General features: G+C 47.2%; 1 protein-coding gene across 1 annotated transcript in view; it reads left to right on the forward strand.

Annotated features, from left to right (window-relative positions):
* Positions 1 to 20,999, forward strand: part of STK17A (serine/threonine kinase 17a) — a 62,527-nt gene that overhangs the window by 10,218 nt on the left and 31,310 nt on the right. The window contains exon 3 of the mRNA XM_075315150.1: positions 15,748 to 15,960. Within this exon, the coding sequence (XP_075171265.1) occupies positions 15,748 to 15,960 (213 nt within the window). The remainder of the gene's footprint in view (positions 1 to 15,747; positions 15,961 to 20,999) is intronic.

The following is a 20,999-nucleotide window of genomic DNA, read 5'->3' on the forward strand; positions in this document are numbered from 1 at the left end:
GTCTAATGTGGCGGCATTAGTTTATGCTTCCATGTAATATGCATGCTTGCAACAGCTGTAAGGAAATAATGGATTTCATGAGTTCTAATATGACAAGTGTCTTGCACTGGGGATAACATTGCTGCCGGACAGAGTACATATTTCGGCACATATTTCAGCACTATCTGGCAAGGCCGGGACAGGCTGCATTCCATATTTTATTACTGTTCTGTTTATTGCAAATTGGATGCAGGTGGCAAATATTACTTAGATGTGCGAAGTATCCAGCAGCGGTGTGTCCATGTGCTATTTGCTCCAATCGGTGACAACTATGATAATTGTGGATCTCTGCAGTATCGGGGTGGCTGTGATGGTGTCCTTACTCGCCCCCTATGGAGGTCTGTGGGCTTGTTGGGTTTCAACATGTTCCATGTTTAGTCACAGGGGAAGTTACTGGCAGATGTTGGGCAGCAATGTGTCCCCTTCTGCCCATTGACAACATTTGAGAATGTTCATGTTTGGGGAAAGAGCATAAAATCAAAGCTATTCCTCCCATTAGAGGTGTATAGCAAGCAAGTCTGACAAGTATTCTCTATTCTTATGTGCTTATATGTTCCTGAGGTCTATACCAGGGTGGCAGGGGACGGGGTGCTGCCCTGTGTGCCCAGGGTGGCAGGGGACGTGGTGCTGCCCTGTGTGCCCAGGACGGCAGGGGACTGGGTGCTGATGTCGTGTCCCCTTGCGTAGCCAGGGTGGCTGTGGTGCTGTCCTGCATGGCCAGGGTGGCAGGAGCCGTGGTGCTGATGTTCGCCCAGGTTGGTGCTGCGTGCCCAGGGTGGCAGCAGGAGCCATGGTTTTTATGTGCAGTATTACCATGACTTGGGCTGTGGTTTCATTTCTGTAAATAGGAAAAAGTCGCCTTAATACTGCAAAATAAACTGTGACCATATTGAATTTCTACTTTGTAGGAAGGTCATCACTTTTTTTTTTTCTTTCTAAGTGAATATCTCCAGGGAGTGATTGATGTGTATGAAATTTTAATTTGTGTGAGACGAATGCTGAAGGCCTGGGTAACGCTGGTATGTGAGCTATGTGTGCACACTAATGCCTGGATCATTACGAAGACTGTGAAAGTACAGGACGAGCAAAAAGTCATGTCTGTCCAGTGGGAAATAAACAAGCTGTCAGGCCCTGATTTATCTGTCCCCTCGCAGGGAGCTGTCATTGAGGACATGGCCACAGTAGGACACTGGTGTCGGGAGCTCAGTGAGCACATGCTTTCCATTATAGTGCCCGGCCTTTGATCAGTCTGCTGCACAGGAACACGCTTAGTGGAGGGATTTAGCCGAGCTAATCTATCCCTATGAAGCGGCCTGTTCAGTTGCTGTTATGTGCTTGGATGAATGGGGACCCACTGGGATGTGTGCAGGGTAATGAGGATGATGCTGGTCCTGCCGGCTTTTCTGTGCTGATAATGGAATGTCTTATTTGCTTTGGGGCTCCATTGAGAAATAGCTGTAGATGAAAACCTTCTGTAGATTATAACAAGAAAGCTGCTATGTGCCATCATCGCGGCCGGTTTTGTTTTCTGTGGCACAGAGGATGAGGGGAAGTGTGTACAAGGCCTCTGTTCACTGTACTGGGAGGGCGGATCGCTGATACCAGACTATGCAGGACATGGATTCAACCCTCCAGGAGGGCCAAATGCTGGCAATCTTATACCATTGCGCTTCTATTGAAAAATAAGATCTGTTTGCCCATGTTACATTCATATGTTTGGTTTTTCACATACGAATGATATTTGTGTTTGGTTCGCACTCATACCTTTTTTTTTTTTTTTATTTTTTTTAGAACTAACTATATTTTAATGGGAAAAATGTGTTGTAGTTCATGTGAAGCATCTGCCGTAACGGCCTACAAGGGGCGCACATTTTAGAAAGACAATTTTGTCCCATCAAAATCTGTCAGGGGAAGTCATTAGGCCCCATACACATTAGACTTCCATCCAAACCTGCTGATGTTAGCAGTTCAGGCGACATTGGTCTGTGTATGGGGGCCTTAACTCTTCCCAATTCAGAACATATGCAGACTTGGCTGAGGGTACATGCGGAGGGGGAGCTGTAGGCAGAAGGCCATCTACAGTGGATGGCCAGCTTTTGTTAAGGTCTCCTGGGAACAGGTTGGGAGGGCCATTAGTGACTTACCCTAATATTAGCTTTGAAAATGACTGGATTTCCTTTTTCCATTTAAAATAAACCCTTTTTTCCTCTGAACTAATAACCCCAGACTTGTAATGTTCAGGCTCAGTTCACATGTCCAGTAGTTAGTTATGTTAGAATGGATCCAGCAGCAATCCGTTGTGCAGAAACTTTTCTGTTCTGAAATAATTGATTTTAAGGCTACTTTTCACACTTCCGTTGAACGGTAGCCATTGCATTGCGTTGTGTGATGTGTTGCATATAGTGGCACAACGGATGCTGCAAAACAACGCAATCCGTTTTGGGTTTTTTACAGTTTTACCGTCGGCAGACTATTGTGAACGATCAGCTGATCACTCAGTAGCCGGCCGCCGGGTGATCAGCTGATCGATCGGTCGCCGACAATGTGTGCAGAGGGCGGAGTGCGAAGTGGGTGGAGCCGAGCGGGGCCATGGATGAGGACGTCAGTGCCGCGGGGACTGCATCGCTGGGGTGTGTGTGTGTGTGTGTGTGTGTGTATACATACGGAGTGCGGGAGGGGGCGGAGCCGAGTGGGGAAGTGTCGGGCTCCCGGCACACATAACCAGGGTTCCTTGGTTACCCGATGTGTAACCTGGTTACGGGTGCAGGGAGCCAGAGAGCATGCGCAGTGAAATCCAAAGGATGCCGCTGCTCAAATAAAACGTTACATGCTGCGTTCCTTCCGCCCGACGCAGCGTCAAAATAACGACGCTGCGTCGTCCGGCGGATGCAACGCTGACACTTGTGTTACAGTACGTCATCCATTCAAGTCTATGGAGAATAGTGCAGTGCGTTAACTGACTGCGCTATTCTCCATAGTGACTGACTGCGCTGAACGCAAGTGTGAAAGTACCCTAACTGGATCTGTTTTGTTTTTTTTTTTTTCACGTTGGAGTCTATGGAAAACGGATCTGTTAACAGATTGCTATTGATCTTCCATTTGCAACTGATCCAGTAAGCAACAATTGGTTCCTTTACAAATGAAAGAAAAACTGCTTAATAGCAATCCATTAAACTATCCGTTCACCATAGACTCCAATGTAATGATTTAAAAATGGACAAAAGTACTGTCTGCACAACTTTTCTGTAACTGATTGCTGCTGGATCCGATGAAACGCATGATTACTGGACCTGAACGTAGCCTAAAATGGTGTAAATGCAAGGAGGTTCTTACACATGTGCAATAATCTACAATGCACCAGAAGATACGTATTCTGTTACTTGGCATCAGTGATGAGTGAGCACTACCATGCTCGCCTGCTCGGTACTCTTAATGAGCAATTGGACTCTTGGACGGGTGCCACTCAAGTATGGAGTATATTGGAAGTCAACGGGGAACTCGGGCATTTTTCTGGAAGGTCTTCCATTATACTCTGTACATGAGTCGCTCCCATCCAAGCGTCCAACTGCTCGTACCGTGCACCCGAGCATGGTACTGCTCACTTACCACTACTTGATATGTAAGGTTAGGGCGCTGTGTGTGTACCCCATAGTTGGCAGACATCACTCCCCGTTGGTGGTCCTTTTTTAGGACTGTGGCTCCCTACTACAGACTACATGTGCATGCTGCCTCCTGCGGTTTTATTCAGGATTGTGCTGCTTTGGCTAAGTTCACATTTCTGTTGATTTGTATCAGTCACATGCGTCGCTTGACGCATGTGACTGATGCGCTGTTCAACGCTGTACAACGGATGACAAAGAACAGAATTCTTTGTCGGATTCCGTTGTGTGCGGGGGGCGGAGTTCTGGGGCAGAGCCGAGCGGGGGGCGGGGCCAGGCGCTGAGGATGTCAGTAGAAGTGCTGCGGTCTGCATGGCTGGGGACAGGTGAGTGTATGTGTGAGTGAGTGAGTGTGTATGTGCATGTATGTATGTATGTATGTATGTGTGTGTGCACATGCAAAGTGCGGGAGGGGGCGGAGCCGAGCAGGGGGCGGGGCCAGACGAGGGTGTCAGTGCTTGTCTGCATGGCTGTGGACAGGTGTGTGTGTGTGTGTGTGTGTGTGTGTGTGTGTGTGTGTGTGTACATACATGTGCGGAGTGCGGGAGGGAGCGGGGAAGTGTCGGCCTCCCTGCACACGTAACCAGCCTAAATATCGGGTAACAGCAAAGCACCCGATGTTTACCTTGGTTACCCGATATTTACCTTGGTTACGGGCCTACACCGCTTAGCGCTGGCTCCTTGCACCGTAACCAGGGTAAATATCGGGTAACCAACCAAAGCTGGTGACGTGTGCAGGGAGCCAGAGAGCATGCGCAGCGAAATCCGACGGATCTCGCTGCTCAAAAAACGTTACATGCTGCGTTCCTCCCGCCCGGCGGTCAGTCGTTCCACGACTGATCAGTCGGGCGGAGGGTGCAACGCAGCATCATCAGTCACAATCCGCTGCTCATACAAGTCTATGGGAGCAGCGGAATCCGCTAAACGGATTCCGCTGTTTACAAGAGCAGCGGATTGTGACTGATAGATTTTAGCGGAAATGTGAACTTAGCCTTTTCTCCTGATTAATGCCGTCACGTCTGTTTAGTCACATTAATTTCTTAAAGAGGAAGGGAAGTGCTTGTAAAGATCTTCATCATGGTGATGTCAGCTACAAATTACTCAGGTTTCTGGATGTGACCCATCTAATATGTATGTGATTACGTGTGTGTGTGTACAGGGCATTTAGATGCAGGAGGCTTCTCTTCTGTGCGTGGTTCCCTATTAATATTGCCCTTCTCTAGTGATTCTTGCCTTGTCTGGTCAGTTTCATTGCTTTTTCTGGTCTCCGCACCAGCTTGGTTGCCATGTGGAAGCTTGCCAAACAATTGATCCCCTCCCTCAGTTCACATGCATTGTCCTATTTGGGCTGACACCCCTTATCCAGTGCTGGTGATTTACATTAGTGTAATCCCAATTGTTTCCTGTAATGTTCGCCTCCCTGCTGTCCAGGATAGTGTAGTTAGCCTCATAGATGTGCAAATGCACGGGTAAAACCGGCCATTCCTGTTATGTGGGAGATTACTGTCAGTAGTTAGGCTTGTGCTAATGGCTTTGTAATTGGGAATATGTTAGAGAGCACTGGTCACATATGGGTCTGTAGATCTTGGTAAGCTTCCTGAAGGATTAAAGCTGAGGCTCACACCTTACTGTGTATACAGCAGACTGTTCCAGATGATGGGATTGTGTATACAGCAGACTGTTCCAGATGATGGGAGGCTATAGGCGTCCTCTGAGCTCTGATGCTTTTGCCAAATAGACCAAGCGTTATGTAAAGAGAGCATGTGAGGCATGGTGGTGTGTGGCCTTATACATTGTGTACAGGCCTACCTGTATGAGATATGATAGTGGGCTGTCTGTTCTAGGGAGTATGTGCTGTCCAGAGATTGTTCCCCTGCCAAAAGATGCATAATACTGAGTAACAATAGTGAAGTGGTTTTCAGCTCACCTGTCATCCGACGCCACAAAAATCCTCAGGGTGCACGAAGTCCTCCGGCCAGTCCACGCCGGTGAAGCAGTGGAAGTGAGGAAGTATATGGACTCGGCACAATCTCCTTAAAAATAACTTGAATCCTTTATTGACAAATTATTTGTTAAAAATCAGCCAACAAACGCATTGCACCAAGTGTGATACAGGAGAAACTTAACGCGTTTCGGACATAGTATTAAAAACAAAAGTCCTATGACTAAGGACTTTTTTGTTTTTAATACTATGTCCGAAACGCGTTAAGTTTCTCCTGTATCACACTTGGTGCAATGCGTTTGTTGGCTGATTTTTAACAAATAATTTTTCAATTAAGGATTCAAGTTATTTTTAAGGAGATTGTGCCGAGTCCATATACTTCCTCACTCATAATGCTGAGTAAGCCCATACATAGACATTACACAAGTTTATTTTCTCCGTTGTTGAACTTGGTTTGAAATGCCTGGTGACAGAGACCCTGATTCCAGCAATGTCACTTACTGGGCTGCTTGATGCATATTAGATAATCTCCTGCTGATTAAACCAGTGATTTTATCACTAGAAAACTTGTAAACCTACTTACTGTTATGTAGTCCTCCATATTTGAGCTCTCTGGGGCCACACGGGGATCTACTGCGATCCTCACATGACACTTGGCTCGCACTGGCAGTACAGCAGGAGCCGAGTGTCACTGCAACTGAGGTCCAATCATGCGATCAGACCACAGCTGCGGGGGGAGGTCCAGCACTGAGGAGGGGATGGAGGGATTTTGCCATTGCAAACCTATTGCCATTCTCACCTTACACTCGCGGTACACCGGTGTACTGTAAGTGCAGTGCGATATTTATTTATTTTTTTTTTTTCTCGCCCTACAGACTTGAATGGGTGCGAGAGGAACAAGACTCGCATTACAGTCGCAGCATGCTGCGATTGTTTTTTTTTTCGGTCCGATTAGGGATGAGAAAATAATCGCTCATTGGTGCTGGGACACAGGGTAATATTGGTCCGAGTGGAATGCGATAAAACATTGCATTCTACTCGCTCGGATTTTCATGCCGTGTGGCTTAGGCCTAACCCCAGCCCACATCACCACTGATAAGCAGCCGTCTGTGTACACTTACATGGGCAAATTGACAGCAAGCAGCCCTCACACATTGCTGGAATCAGGCTCTCTGCCCCTATATTATGCTGGTCTCAGATAACATAGCAAAAACATGGTGACAAATTCTCTTAAACTGCTTGAGTATGAAGCAGAGATGCTTGAGGACCCTGGAACCTTTTGTTGCCACTTTGGCTGTTTTTCCTACCTTGTCTGAGAGCAGAGACCCAGATTCCAGTCATTTATCTCCTGCTGGGATTTTTGCTTCTGTATTGATAAAATGATTTTTCTCTGCTGCAGTTCTCTGAATGCAGAGCTCAGTATAACCCTGCCTGCACCACTGTCAGCTTTCTGTATACACTCTGCATAGGCAGAAAGCTGCCATTTAGTAGTGAGACAGAGCTCATGAATATGGAGCCCTGTATAACATCGTCGGAATCAGGGTTTCTGTCTGTACATTATGCTGCTCTCAGATTGTGGCAATTCCTGGTGACAGATTCCCTTTCATTGGCACATGCATACCAGCTGCCATTCTCTCTGACCAGTTTTACAGGTATACTTGTTATCCATGTTGAGGAATGAAGCCGCCATGTTCTCGCGTGTTAATATTAATGACTTGTCTCTGGTTCTTAATGAGCAGATGGTAGTGCAGCATTGTACCAATTTGTAATGAGTTGGATGAACATTTGCTTCCACGTCTTTGGCCTGGCACAGGACTTGCTGGAAGCACATTCACATGTAATTAGAGCTGTCACTCACAAAATCTCAATATTATGTAATTAGGAATGAAAGTAGAAGTATGAAGTTACAGATGAGCACTCGGGCCCCGATTCCTTAGGACTGGTTCTGTGCACCAGTCTTGGTGAGGGGTGTGCAGGGGTAAGATATGCCAAATTAAGAGGTGTTTGCCTTTCAATGAATTTGAAGCATTTATCAGTGGCGTGGGCCTTTAATATATTGGTATAAACCCTTTTTGACCTTGGGGTTTAGTGTTCTGTCACTTTAGGCTGTGTGCACCCTGCATATGAGGTGTAGACCCTCATAAGATGGGTGACTTGATTATGCATTTTAGTGCCAGGGGTGATCCCAGTGGCCAAGTGATGCCCTCCCTATTTACTTGTTTCCTAGAGATGGGTCACTTGGCAGCAGCCATTATCAGAATAGATGATGTGGTTTCCATCCACCATAGAGATCCATTGCAAAGAAAAAGTATAGACTAGTGCAGCATGTATTCATATCCTGTGCTTCAAAATGACAGACCTCTGAATGACTGACTGTATTATTCTCATCCATCTGATTTAGCCAAGGATGGCTAAATAATGACCCTATGCGAACATGGCCTTAATGGGTTATATTCATGACCAGGATCCTATCCCATTATGTGGTGTGTGTAATATTAGCAAATTTCTTCAGTTAGAAAAGTAATATAGTTCTCCTGATATAGCCATGCCCATTACCTCATGTGCAGGGCATTGCAGCTTATGTATCCATGGTTACAACCACTAGCAACTAACTTAGTGGACGTAAGCATGGATACCTAAGCTGCAATGCCCTGCGCATGAGGTAAGAGACAGGACTAGATCAGGAGAACTACGGTATACTACATCTCTAATTAGAGATAGATGAGTATTCAGGATGGTGGATGATATTTTATTACACCTACTACATATTGGGACACTAAGAGGTGGGAATATCCCTTTTAAATACTATCTAAAGACAGGTGAATTTGGGAAGCACTACTTCCTTACAGGATTTTTGGCCTTCTCCCACCCCCTTCTTTTAGGCTGTGTGCACACGTTGCGTTTTTTACCGCGGAAACGCTGCGTTTTGAACCGCAGCGTTTCAGTGGCAAATTGCATGCGTTCAGCTTTCCCAGCAAAGTGTATGGGAAAGCTGAAAAATCAGTGCACACGCTGCATTTCTTTCCGCAGCATTTTGGATGCCAAAAATCGGTGCAGAAAGAAAAGCAGCATGTCACTTCTTTTGTGCGTTGTGGCTGCGTTCTCTCCCCCATTGAAATCAATGATGTGCGGTCAGAACGCAGCTACACCGCATGGACCTGCTTTTTTGTTGCGGTCCGCGGGCTTTGTCGGCACACAGAACGCAGGCATTTACCTGGAAGTGAGGTCAAGAGGTTTCCTGTTGACCTCACTTCCTTGCAAAGCCCCCGGTGTCACCAAAGTGCCCGCCCCGACCCCCCCCCCCCCCCCCTCCCGAAAATCCAACATGGCCGCGCGCACAGTAGCGCACCGGCCGCCCTGCTCCTATGTTATCTGTCGCATGTGCCTTGAAACATGCGACAGAAAAATGCACCCAGGCCCTGCCCGGTCACCCCAATTCCCCCCCGGTGTCATACATACCTGTCCGGTCGCAGCGCTGATCCCCCGCGGCTCCCTCCTCCTTCACAGCAGACGCCGGCCGGTCACATGTGCCGAGCAGCTGACAGCCAGCACTGTGTTCAGTGTGAGCTGTGCTGGCTGCTCGGCACTCTGCAGCTGTGACCCGGGGAGAGTGGGTGCAGATTTTTGCACCCACTCTCCTCAAATGGAGGGTCTGCCCTCCTAGAAAATGGGGGATATGTTCCCTGAACGTGCCCCCATATTCTAAAAGGTCCAGAGGCGACGTGGGACATCCAAATGGATTTCTGCGGACCCATTTTTTTTTATTAAATTGGAGAACAAGGGAATGATTTGGGGAGTGTTTTTTCTAATAAAAAATTTTTTGTTGTCTTTTTTTGCTTTTGTTTACTGTCAATTAGTTATGTCGGGTGTCTGATAGACACCGTGACATCACTAATTGCTGGGCTTGATGCCAGGTGACATTACACATCTGGTATCAACCCCATTTATTACCCCGTTAGCCAACGCACCAGGGCGCGGGATGAGTTGGGGCGAAGCGCCAGGATTGGTGCATCTAATGGATGCGCCACTTCTGGGGCGGCTGTGGCCTGCTATTTTTAGGCTGGGAAGAGTCCAATAACCATGGCTCTTCCCACCCTGAGAATACCAGACCTCAGCTGTCAGCTTCACCTTGGCTGGTGATCTAATTTGGGGGGACCCCATGTTGTTTTTTATTTTTATTTATAAATAAAAAAAAAAACCTGGGGAGCCCTCCAAATTGATCACCAGACAAGATGAAGCTGCCAGCTGTGGTTTGCAGGCTACAGCTGTCTGCTTTACCCTGACTGGCTATCAAAAATAGGGGGGACCCCACGCCATTTTTTTTTTTTTTTTTGTTTTTGTTTTTGTGATAAAAACTAGGCTAGGCATTCTTTAGTGCCACATGAAAGGTACTAAAGGTGCCAGCTTAGAATATGCAGGGGGGGGTGGGACGTTGTGTATATATATATTTGACCTCCATTGACGCTTTTTAGGCTGGATGCCCACAATCGGGGTTTGCAGCGTTTTGGCGCAGATTGTTTTCCCTGCGTCCATGACGCTGCGTTGTGCAGTAGAAGCACAGTGGAAGGATTTTTAGAAATCTCATGCCCACTGTGCTTCTTTTCTCTGCAGCATAAACCGACCTGTGAAGCAGCTTCCCGAGCCTCAGCATGTCAATTTATGCTGCGTAGATGAGTGTTCTCTGCAGGTAGAATAGAGCTCCACAGCAGCCTGAACCCAAATCGTGGGCATGGGCAGCTGCGTTCTCCCGTGGGAAACACTCACATCTCTGCAGGAAGGCTGACACTGGTTACTAGACGCCGTGTCGCTGGATCATGGCCACATAGCCTAACAGTGAGAATATTGTTGCTACAGCTACATTTTGGGGGAAGTAGCTGTGGATTCAAAATGATTAATATACTCCTGAATAAAATCCTTGATGGGTGCAGATTCCAAAATGGTGTCACTTGTGGGGGTTTTCTGACGTATAGGTACCCAAGTCTTAAAAAAACGCATGAAAAACGCATGCGTTTTCGATGCGTTGTTTCTCAAAAAGCATTGTTTACTATTCTCCCCTCTGCCAGAGGGTGCGTTTTTCCGCGCGGAAAAAAAAGCAACGTGTGCACATACCCTTAAGCCTCAGCAGTACAGAGTGCTATATATGTGTAATATTTATCTGTGATCAACTTCTTGCTTGTAATTGATCAGAAGGCAAATATTACTGATTTATTTGAACTTGTTCTAAACTATTGCCTACATACAGCAGGCAATCTGAACAGGCAGACCTGCAGTGTAAAGCATGAGGAACACATTCAAGCTATGCTTAGATGAAACCTCTAAGCTGTAATTACTGATCATGATGTGACATGGAACACTAAACATAAATATATATATTTATTGTAATGATATTTTCATTAGTGCCATGACATTGGGCATAAAATGGGTAAAGTCCTGCCTTGTTCATGAGGGTGTCCCCGGCCGATATTGGAAGCCGTACACATTGCATGTGTTGTTTCTCCTTCCTTGACTCCTGTGTCTGGAAATGAAAGGCTTCAGTAGTCTGGAGAACTTGGCAACCATATGGCTTTATTCTTCAGCAGTGTGCTTCCTCCTCTCAGGCATGCAATGTGCTAATCTGTGTTTGCCTAGAAGTAGGTCAGCGCACAATGCTGAAGGGCGGCATGACTTCATGCCACAGCTATGCGCAGGACAACCGCGGGTCTCCATTGTGTCCATGGTGGGGTCTGACCTGTCGCACATGCACCATTACAGCGCCTCACATCTACCTGTAGGATGGTTGAGCTTCTCTTTCTTTTTTTCTTCTTTTTTTTTTTTTTTTTCTAGCTATTTTCCTTCACGTGAATTGCCATCTGTTGTAGTAATGGCTGCATGTACAAGGATACGGAGTATCAAACATGACTTCTGTACAGCCGGTTACCATGTACCCGGGGGAAGGTCTGGTCAGTGAGTCCTATGAGTTTTTTTTTTTTTTTTTTTGTTTTTTTTTAGTGAGTGACCTTCAATGCTTCTGGTTGGTACCCTTCAGTACGCAACAGAAAAAGGAATGGAAAACCATAATACTCTGTAGTATTCCATGTAAAAAATAGGAGAGAGATGCCACCATAGAGAATGTCATGTGCATGTGACATGGGGTTATAAGGGCTACATGGGTTCATGTCTTGTCTACCTGATTCTTGCACCTAACCTGTTATAGGCTGCAAAGTTAGCGTAAATTGCGATCTGACACAATCCACACACCTTGGGTACACAACACGCTGCCACCACTCATAAAACACACGGGGTGAGGAGCCCCCGAAATATATACTGACTGTCAGAAGGCCATACTCTCTCAGAAAGGCTATGGATTCTCTAGAACAGGGGTCCCCAACCGTTATTACCTTGAGAGCCACATTCGACTTTGAAAGTTGGTCAAGAGCCACATTGTAGAGATGAAGACCTAGTCGAAGCCAATTTAGCAGTAGAAATCGGAAACAACAATTGGACATAAAGAATCTTCCCCATATTGATAACGGAGAGAAAGTGACCTCCATACACGACACAATCCACTATACCAAGACCCATAATATCATACAAGGGAGAAATACTGCCACACCGTGACCACACAACATATTACCACTACATAGTGACCGAATATAGGCACATACAAGGGAGAAATGCCTCGACACTATGACCAGATAACATTTTACCAACACCTAGTGATCAAGTACAACCACATACAAGAGAATAATACCACCACACCATAATTAGATCACTTAGTAACTGAATATTACCACATACAAGGGAGAAATACCACGACACTATGACCAGACCACATGTCATATCCCTGATCATGGCCTCATCCTGGTAAATGTTCCCATCATGACCCCATCTTGGTATATATGCTCCCATCATGTCCCCATCCTGGTATATAGCCCCATCCTGGTATGTCCCAAGCATATCCCCATCCTCCTGGTATAGTCCCACCCCAGCCCACAGTAAAAAAAAAATAAATAAAAATATATTAACGATTGTACTCTCCTAACCTGTGCTCCCCCTGCGACACTGGCATGGTAACTGACCAGCGTATGCTCAGCGTGTGACATCAGTGTGATGCGCGTTCACTTATAGTACGGTAATGTCTAAATCCCAGTTGCCAGAGGGACCTCTGCTGACATCATGCCCATGTGGCCTCCACCATCATAGCTGATACCATGAATATACTTTATTCTTCTAAGTCCACGTGGGCATAAAGTTGATTATAATAGAAGCGGGGGTCTGGAGGTAAGACCCAAAGATGGGTGGGCACAGGGGGGCTTCACCCCTGCATGAGTATGGTGGATGGGAGGAAACATCGCCACGCCCACAGGTCCTTCTTCCCACTGGAATTTAGCCACAACCCTTACAGCACCGGCAGCTGTCAGCGTATTCTCTGCTCCCCCCTGCCCACGATTGTGCGCGTTGTGAGCAATGAATATTCATGGCCTTAATCGGCAACCGGCACATCACAGTACACGTACCCGACGAGTGTCTATTGCGATGTATTTCAGCAGGATGCATGCCATCGACACGCATCCATCTGAATCAGTGGCTGGGGCAGGCCTAGGCCCTGTCGCACTGGCGATCTCTGCAACCATGGTAGTTACATGTCCTCTTCGGCTTTTACTGGAGTGCTTACCTGTCCCTGCGTGTCCTCCTGCTCTTCTCTGCAGCCCCAGCCCCGGTGATGACTGCATGTCTGTGTGGTGCAGAGGAGCTCTTCTGCGTCAGTCATATGTCGCCGCTCTGTTCAAATGTACGTGCACCTGAAAGACGCGTATACATTTGAATAGAGGCTTGGTTCCAGGTCCTTGACACTGCATATGTGCAGTCTGGGGACTCGTGCAGTGTTAGGACCTTAGGTGAGCCACATGACTGTGATGTCCCCAAAGGTAATTCTGCAATTGCAGAAGCTTCAGTGATCATACATAACTTGTACGATCACAGAAGCTTATGATTTAAAGGCTGGGGGCCCCTCAGAGCGTGGGGGCCCTGAATCAGCTGCCCAGTCTGCCCACCAAAAAATGCCGGCTCTGAGAAAGACGGCCCGCGGCCATGTACTGCTAGATTTCTGGAGACCGATGGCGAGCCACATGTGGCTTGCGAGCGACTGGTTGGGGACCCCTGTTTTAGAGCATATAAGGTCCAAACTTATTAAAGTTTTTGGCTTTAATATAAAACTAAATAATGCCGTGCTTACAATAAAATGAGAGGGGGGGGGGGAGCAGCACACAAACAATTAAAAATGGAGTAATAACAGGAATACCTAAACTTCTGTTTCCTTGAGGGTAGGAAAAAAACTCTTCTTGGGCATGTACCCTAAATCAACAAGGGGGGGGGGGGCGGCGGCGGCATGTGCCTAAGATTTCAGAAATCTGATTGACTTTGCTTGGAATGTAAAATGCTGTGTTTTTCATGGCAAAAACGAGAAAGGGTGACTATGCTCTAAACGGTAATTTGCCAGTGAACCTCTCTGCTTCCTCTGCATATTTCTGGGCAGACTATATATTGGTGTATATAGAATATAATCTTTGATAAAAATGTGGTGTCTATAGAGTGGGAATAGAATACACACCGCCGCAGCATGTTGACAAATGCTAAGGAAAGTTTTTAGGTTCTAGACATCTTAATCATTTTATTGTTGCTAAAGGGAATAAATGTTGACATGAGGTTTGATTTCTGGCCATTGTGTGAATTGGAGTTTTTTTTTTTTCTACACTTGCATTCTCCATTGTTCATTACCTGTCTTCCCTAGAGGGTGGAGGTTGACTATGATGTCCCCATATACTGCATGCATAGGGGGCAGGATCTGCTATGATCTATCTCCCTGGAACATGCCTAGGACTTCAGCATTATACAGCAATTTTGAGCAGTGTTGCTGTATATCCAGCACTGGGAAAGAAATGCTTAAAGCACCACTTCAGCAGGGTTTTTTTCAGCACTGAATTGGTCCCCTGTCATATACTCACCTCCTGGCAGCGTCACCTTTCACAGACTGGAAGTGAGAAGTTACATCACAAGCTCCCAATGCATTTTCATGGGGGCCAGAACAAGGCTCTAAGTCGTGACCTCCGGTGCGCTCCACGAAACACTGGAGCTGCCAGCAGATCACAAATCACCGGAGCCAGATAACCGCAGTAAGGATAGACTATGAATGTGAAAATAAGAGGGGGCTGGGGACTTGAATTTAAAGCGCCACTCCAGCGGTGCAATAAAAAAAAAGCTGGAGTGGTGCTTTAAGGCTAGTTTCACACTTGCGTCGAACGGCATCCGTTGCATTGAGTTGTGTGACGGATGCGTTGCATATAGTGGCACAACGGATCGTGCAAAACGGAATCCGTTATTTTTTTGTTTTTTTTTCTTGACTTTACACAACTGCGCATGCGCAGTTGTGTAAAGACGGATATGTTAACGGAATCCGTCAAATGGCGGATTCTAACGGAATCCGCCATCATAGACGTCCATTATAAAAACAACATACACCGACGGAATCTGCCACTCTGCGTCATTTTAACGCACGACAAAACGTTCCAACTGACTTACCTCACACTAAGCTCCCCTCCCCCCCCCCTTTCTCTTTCTGGGGCACACACAAGCTTTATCAGCACCGGTGACCAGCCCCAGTAAAGGAGTGTGGGTGAATGTGTGTATGTGGTGAACAGAACAGAAAACCAAATCCTAATTAAAGTTGGCAATACATGTTATACATATTGAAGTACACATGCAGCTAGTCTTTGTGATGACGCAGGCGCCACATCGCCTTCCATTTGCCCAGCTTTCAGTGCAGTGGCCGCACACCTTTTAGACCCCATATCTGCAGGTTGATGGCCTTTGGGCTTAAGGGATCGGTCTATAATGCCTCTTAATGACTACTGCAGTCTCAGAAATATTTGTGGGCAATCCCCTGAATATTAGAGCAGCATGTGAATTTGTATTTCCCTTTAGAAGGTACAGGTATGTGCCAAATCTACCTATGCTTGCCTATGTTTTTCAGGTGAATGTGTAGTTTTGGGCTTTATAGGGGCTTTGCCGCACGTCTTTCAAACATACCCTGAAGTTTATTTCTACTAATATTTTTGTTTGTCCTCTTAGGGGAAAATTTGCTGTGGTTCGAAAATGTATTGAAAAAGAAACTGAAAAAGAGTTTGCAGCAAAGATTATGAGAAAACGGAGAAAGGGCCAGGACTGTCGTATGGAAATCCTGCACGAGATTGCGGTCTTGGAGCTTGCAAACGACAACCCTTGGGTCATCAAGCTACACGAAGTGTATGAAACAGCGACAGAAGTCATCCTCGTCTTAGAATAGTAAGTAGAACATCCTGGATATTGGTCTATGGGGCCCCCTGGGTTCACCAGCAGTGCATAGGCATCAATGGCTGCAGAGGACCTGGGAGCCTGCATATGGGAAGCTTGCTGCCTTACTATAAGGAACTACCAAATGAGTACTTGATATTTCTAGGTCCTATACTGCATGATGTAATCCCAGTTATGGATCATAGTTGACCTGCTTTGTCACCAGGGCCCGTGTGCATCCTTCACTAAGCCGACGTGTTGTGCTCAGATGGGGCAGTGCTGGTAATGTGGTGCTCGTGTACAGTTATACCTGGCATCAGCCTCGCACTGGAATCGTAGGGAGTGAGCTTCAAATCATCTTTCTGTTGGTGCCACATTCTAGCTTCATGATATTGGGAAAAGTTCCTTCACAGGATATGTTCAGAGTGCAAGATCCTCAGCTTATACAGCGGCAGAATGGGAAAAGACTTCCACCATATCTAATCCATGATCTTCAATGGAGAAGTGAACATTGACAGCAAACTCCTGCAGCAATCTGTGTTGCAGAGAACATGCGGCTCTACTCTAAAGGGTGTGTGTATTATGCTACATTGTGGGCCTTAATATGGCTACACCCTGATAAAATGGAAGTTGTTGCCAATATCACCTTACTGTTTGTGGCATATTAGTACATGGGAGTGGCCAAACATTTGATGCTGGGTGACGCCCATGGCACTGTGACGCCCTGGGCAAGCCAGGGGTCACAGTTCATCACACCACCACACCCTACATCCCAGTTAGGAACACCAAAGCTACCAAAACCCTTGTTGCCTTCCTCCAGGGGCTGATGTTCACACCAGGGGGTGGGCCAGGCAGTTGGCTCCGCCCACCGAGGAGTTCACAGCTCTGGAGGCGGGAAGAACCAGGCAGTCAGCTCAGGGAAAAGCTAGAGTGAGGAAGGAGTAAACAGTGAAGTGAAAGTGAAGTGGTAGTGGAGCAAAGAAGAAAAGAGTAAAGGGAGCTTAGAAAGCCCTGAAGTTAGTCCGGCAAAGTGCAGGACAGTGTCAGCAAGGTCAGCAACAGCGGTGATCGTCTGGAGGGGGACTGCTCGGAGGTTGCTGGAAGGACCGCGGACGGGTAGTGGCCCGGCGGTCTGGAGCAGTATACGAAGGACAGTCAGCACCAGGGCAGGGGCCTCTCGGACCCTGGCAAGGCTAGGAGTCGCCATAATTTGCCGAATCCGTCAGTGAAGGGGACGTCGATTCCCCCAACAACCAAGTCCCGACTGAAGGCAACAGTCCAACCATTGAGGAGAAACACCGCCACCGCCAGGGCACCAGTTTCTCAGGGCTAGCGCCTGCGGGCAAAGTGGGGCTCCTCCGGCCCATATCCAAGCCGGGGAGCAGGTTACCGGTGGGAACCCATCGCTACCAACACAGAAACACTAGGTGCAGGTCAAAGGGACATCACCGTTACCTACTGGGAGAGCAAGTGCAGCCGTCCGTGGGAACAGTCTTTCCAGCCGTGTGGTTTACCGTAAAACTGTGTCAACGTCTCAGGCTGAGTGAGTACCACAGTGCCGCAAGGCACAGCGCTGCCCCCGCGTCCCTGCGCCCACCAGGCCCTGCACCTTCCACACCATCACTGGGCCCCGGGATCACCAACCCCTACCCACGGAGGGGCAACACAACACCTGGCTTCTCCGCATCACCACTCCCGGGATCCCCATATTGAGCAGTGGTGGTGCTACAAATCACCACAACCGTGGGTGGCGTCACGGACAATCAACCATCCCCACACCCAACAACCCCCTTTCACTCACGGGCGAGGAGCGCCGCTAGAGTCCCCGGGATCCGGCCCACCGCTCGAGCCACCGAGCAGCAGCGGCAGCCGGACCCGAGCAGCAGTGGGAGAGCGCGGCGTCCCCTCCTCCGCCCGCGACAGCACAGTCTGCAAAGCCGCCATTTTGAATTCAACTTTACTTTTTTCAATGGGAAGGGGGTCATGTGACATATTAGAGAATTGCACAAGAAGAACGACAGTAACCCACTAAGGCTAGTTTCACACTTGCGTTGAACGGTATCCGTTGCATTGCGTTGTGTAACGGATGCTGTAAAACAACGCAATTCGTTTTGATTTTTTTTTTTTTTTCACGGTTTTACCAGCGGCAGACTATAGTGAACGATCAGCTGAACGCTCCCTGCAGCCGGCCGCCGGGTGATCAGCTGAGCGCTGTCACTTGCCGGGCGCTCAGCTGAGCGCTGTCACTTGCCGGCGCCCGGGCATGCCGGCGGGCGGGCGCTCAGCTGAGCGCTGTCACTTGCCGGCTGCCGGGCATGCCGGCGGCCAGTCGCTCAGCTGAGCGCTGTCGCTTGCTGATGGCCGGACGCTCAGCTGAACGTTCGGCCACCGCGAGCCAAAATAAAGTTTGATTTTAAGAAAAAAAAGAGCATGCGCAGTTAAATCCAGAGGACTCCGCTGCTCAAAAGAACGTTACATGCTGCGTTCCTCCCGCTGGGCGGAAGCAACGGAGCGTCGCCCAGCGGAAGCAACGCAGGTCCTTTTGGTACAATCCGTCAACCATACAAGTCTATGGGAAACAGCGGAATCCGTTAACTGATTCCGCTGTTTCCTAAAAGGGCGGATTGTAACGGAAGGAAAATAACGCAAGTGTGAAAGTACTCTTAAGGATGTGATCAAAGTGCTGCCCATTGTGTTGAATTGGCAACGCGATTCTCTTCTCCCCCTCTTGACACATCGAGAGCAATACCGCAGATCCAGGATGTGGGGAACGTAAAACAGATCCAAGAGGCCTGTGGTAGCATTTCTTCTGTGGTATTGCTGTCAGTGTGTCAAGTGTTGACAATTAAACACAATGGGCAGCACTTTGAGCACATCCTTTAGTGGGTTACTATTGTTGTTCCATGTCACAAATGTGTCAATAACTCAATAATGAATAATGCTACGTTAAAAATGAGCACACCATTGTTTTTCTTCTGCAATTCTGTGTTTGATGTCACATCACCCCCTACCCATTGAAATAAAGTTGAATCCAAAATGGTGGCTTTGCAGATGGTGCCATGGGCGTCACCCGGCATCAAATGTTTGGCCCCTCCCATGTACTAATATGCCACAAATGGTAAGGGGATATCGGCAAACACTGTGTGTGTGTGTGTGTGTGTGTGTGTGTGTGTGTGTGTGTGTGTGTGTGTGTGTGTGTGTGTGTGTGTGTGTGTGTGTGTGTGTGTGTGTGTGTGTGTGTGTGCGCGCCCCCCATACTGTCTAGCTAGAACCTCCAAGGCTGTCGCCCGTTGTATAATTTGGCCATTCCTAATGACAGGCTGCAGGATTATCACGGTTATGTCAGATTTCCAGCTTGTCAATTCTTTCAGCGTTTTTGAAAAATTCAATGAATGGGAAGAAAATGCACAACACAGAATATTTTCCTGTATTTTTCCTGCTGACACGTTGGTTTTTGGTGCATATAAATCTGCTGTAAATGCGCAGTGTGAGCACATTCCCTAGATGTGTTCAGTAACACTTTGTCCATCAGCTATAATCTAACGGTTGGGTGGATGTGTCCTGTGTGGCCACATGAGTGACCCTTCACATACATTGTGTCACCGTGCTACTCATATACCGGATGAACTTGAATGTTAATTGGGCAGGATTTATGGCTTGTGGTAGAACAGCTTCCTGTAAATCGTCTGCACATCGGGCCTCCTCCAGACCTTCCTCCTGAATACAAAGCCAATGTATTGTCAATAAATGCAGGAACTATATGCAGACCTGAAAATGTATGTATTTTTTTTCTCCCCACTTCTAATCCTACCACATGCTGATCTGGCCTCCCAGAATGCTTTATAATCAATTATCATCCACAGCAGCATTTGGCTACTGTACTCCTGTCCTTGAGCTGCGATCTCCCAACAGTCTATACACGGTATGGTCTATGGGTTTCATTTGGTAACATATATGTTATATGTGCGGTCCAGATTTCTACCACTAGCAGAATTATGAATGCAGCTCTGGATGAAAATAGACTCTAAAACTAGAGATCAGTTCAAGCAGCTTGCTAGATTGTTCATCTTTTGTGTTGATAGAGAGCGATGGCCTTAACTTTATAAATGTGTTCATATATACATCTATGTAAGCCTCCCTAGTTGTCACATTTGCATTTTGACCACCCACATGTCTTCCTCACCATCATTAGACCGTTTCTAGGGTTAATGGTGGTTTCTCTGTTAATGATGGGTCTGACCATCATATTGCTATGTTCGTACTGTTTGCAGTAGCTGGCAATTAGCTTCTGTCCTCTATGTGCGAGTGTTAGAAGAAAGGCGGCATTGTTGCTGTATTTGTGCCTTGGGTTTGTGCCCAGTCCTCACGCACCAAACACAAACAGTTTGTAAAACAAGTATCCGCTGCAGCCTGGCCCTGTGTGCTTCTCACGCCATCCCACAGTGGCCGATACTGCCTGCTCGCCCGCACGTCACGTACCCCCCATCTCGGGGACGCCGTGGTCCGATGCGTGTTCTGGGACTGCTTCTTCTCAGTACATGCCGCTTCTCCTCTAATTGGGAGGATATGAAGGTCAGAATAGTATAGAATTGTAGCCTTTTTTTGCAGGATTACCTTTTCCTCTTGTAGTACTTTCACACGCTGTGCTTCCCAGGCTAAACATAGAGCCGATTATGAAGAATATATTGTATTTTATGAAATATGAGGAAATGTCTCACTTCCTCCAATATAACAATGATCACAAGTGTCCCTTCTCAGGGAAAAGAAAGGTATTGGAGTGGCGCTGTCACTAGAATATCCATAGACTATCACAATCCGATAACACAGAAGGTTTACCTCCATATATAATAAACTGCCATATAATAAACTGCCAATAACACTTGATCTCGCACTTCAGTGTACTATAGGCGAGGTGCACACACTGTATGGAGTCAGATTATCAGCAGTGCCAGCAAAGTGGAGACGTGACCTTCACTACATCGACAGGCTGCTTTTTTTTTTTTTATTCTGAGGAATCTGCAGAGGTTTTTCTTCTGGTTTTTAAAGATTGT

This window comes from Anomaloglossus baeobatrachus, chromosome 6, assembly GCF_048569485.1.
Source record: "Anomaloglossus baeobatrachus isolate aAnoBae1 chromosome 6, aAnoBae1.hap1, whole genome shotgun sequence".
NCBI lineage: Eukaryota > Metazoa > Chordata > Amphibia > Anura > Aromobatidae > Anomaloglossus > Anomaloglossus baeobatrachus.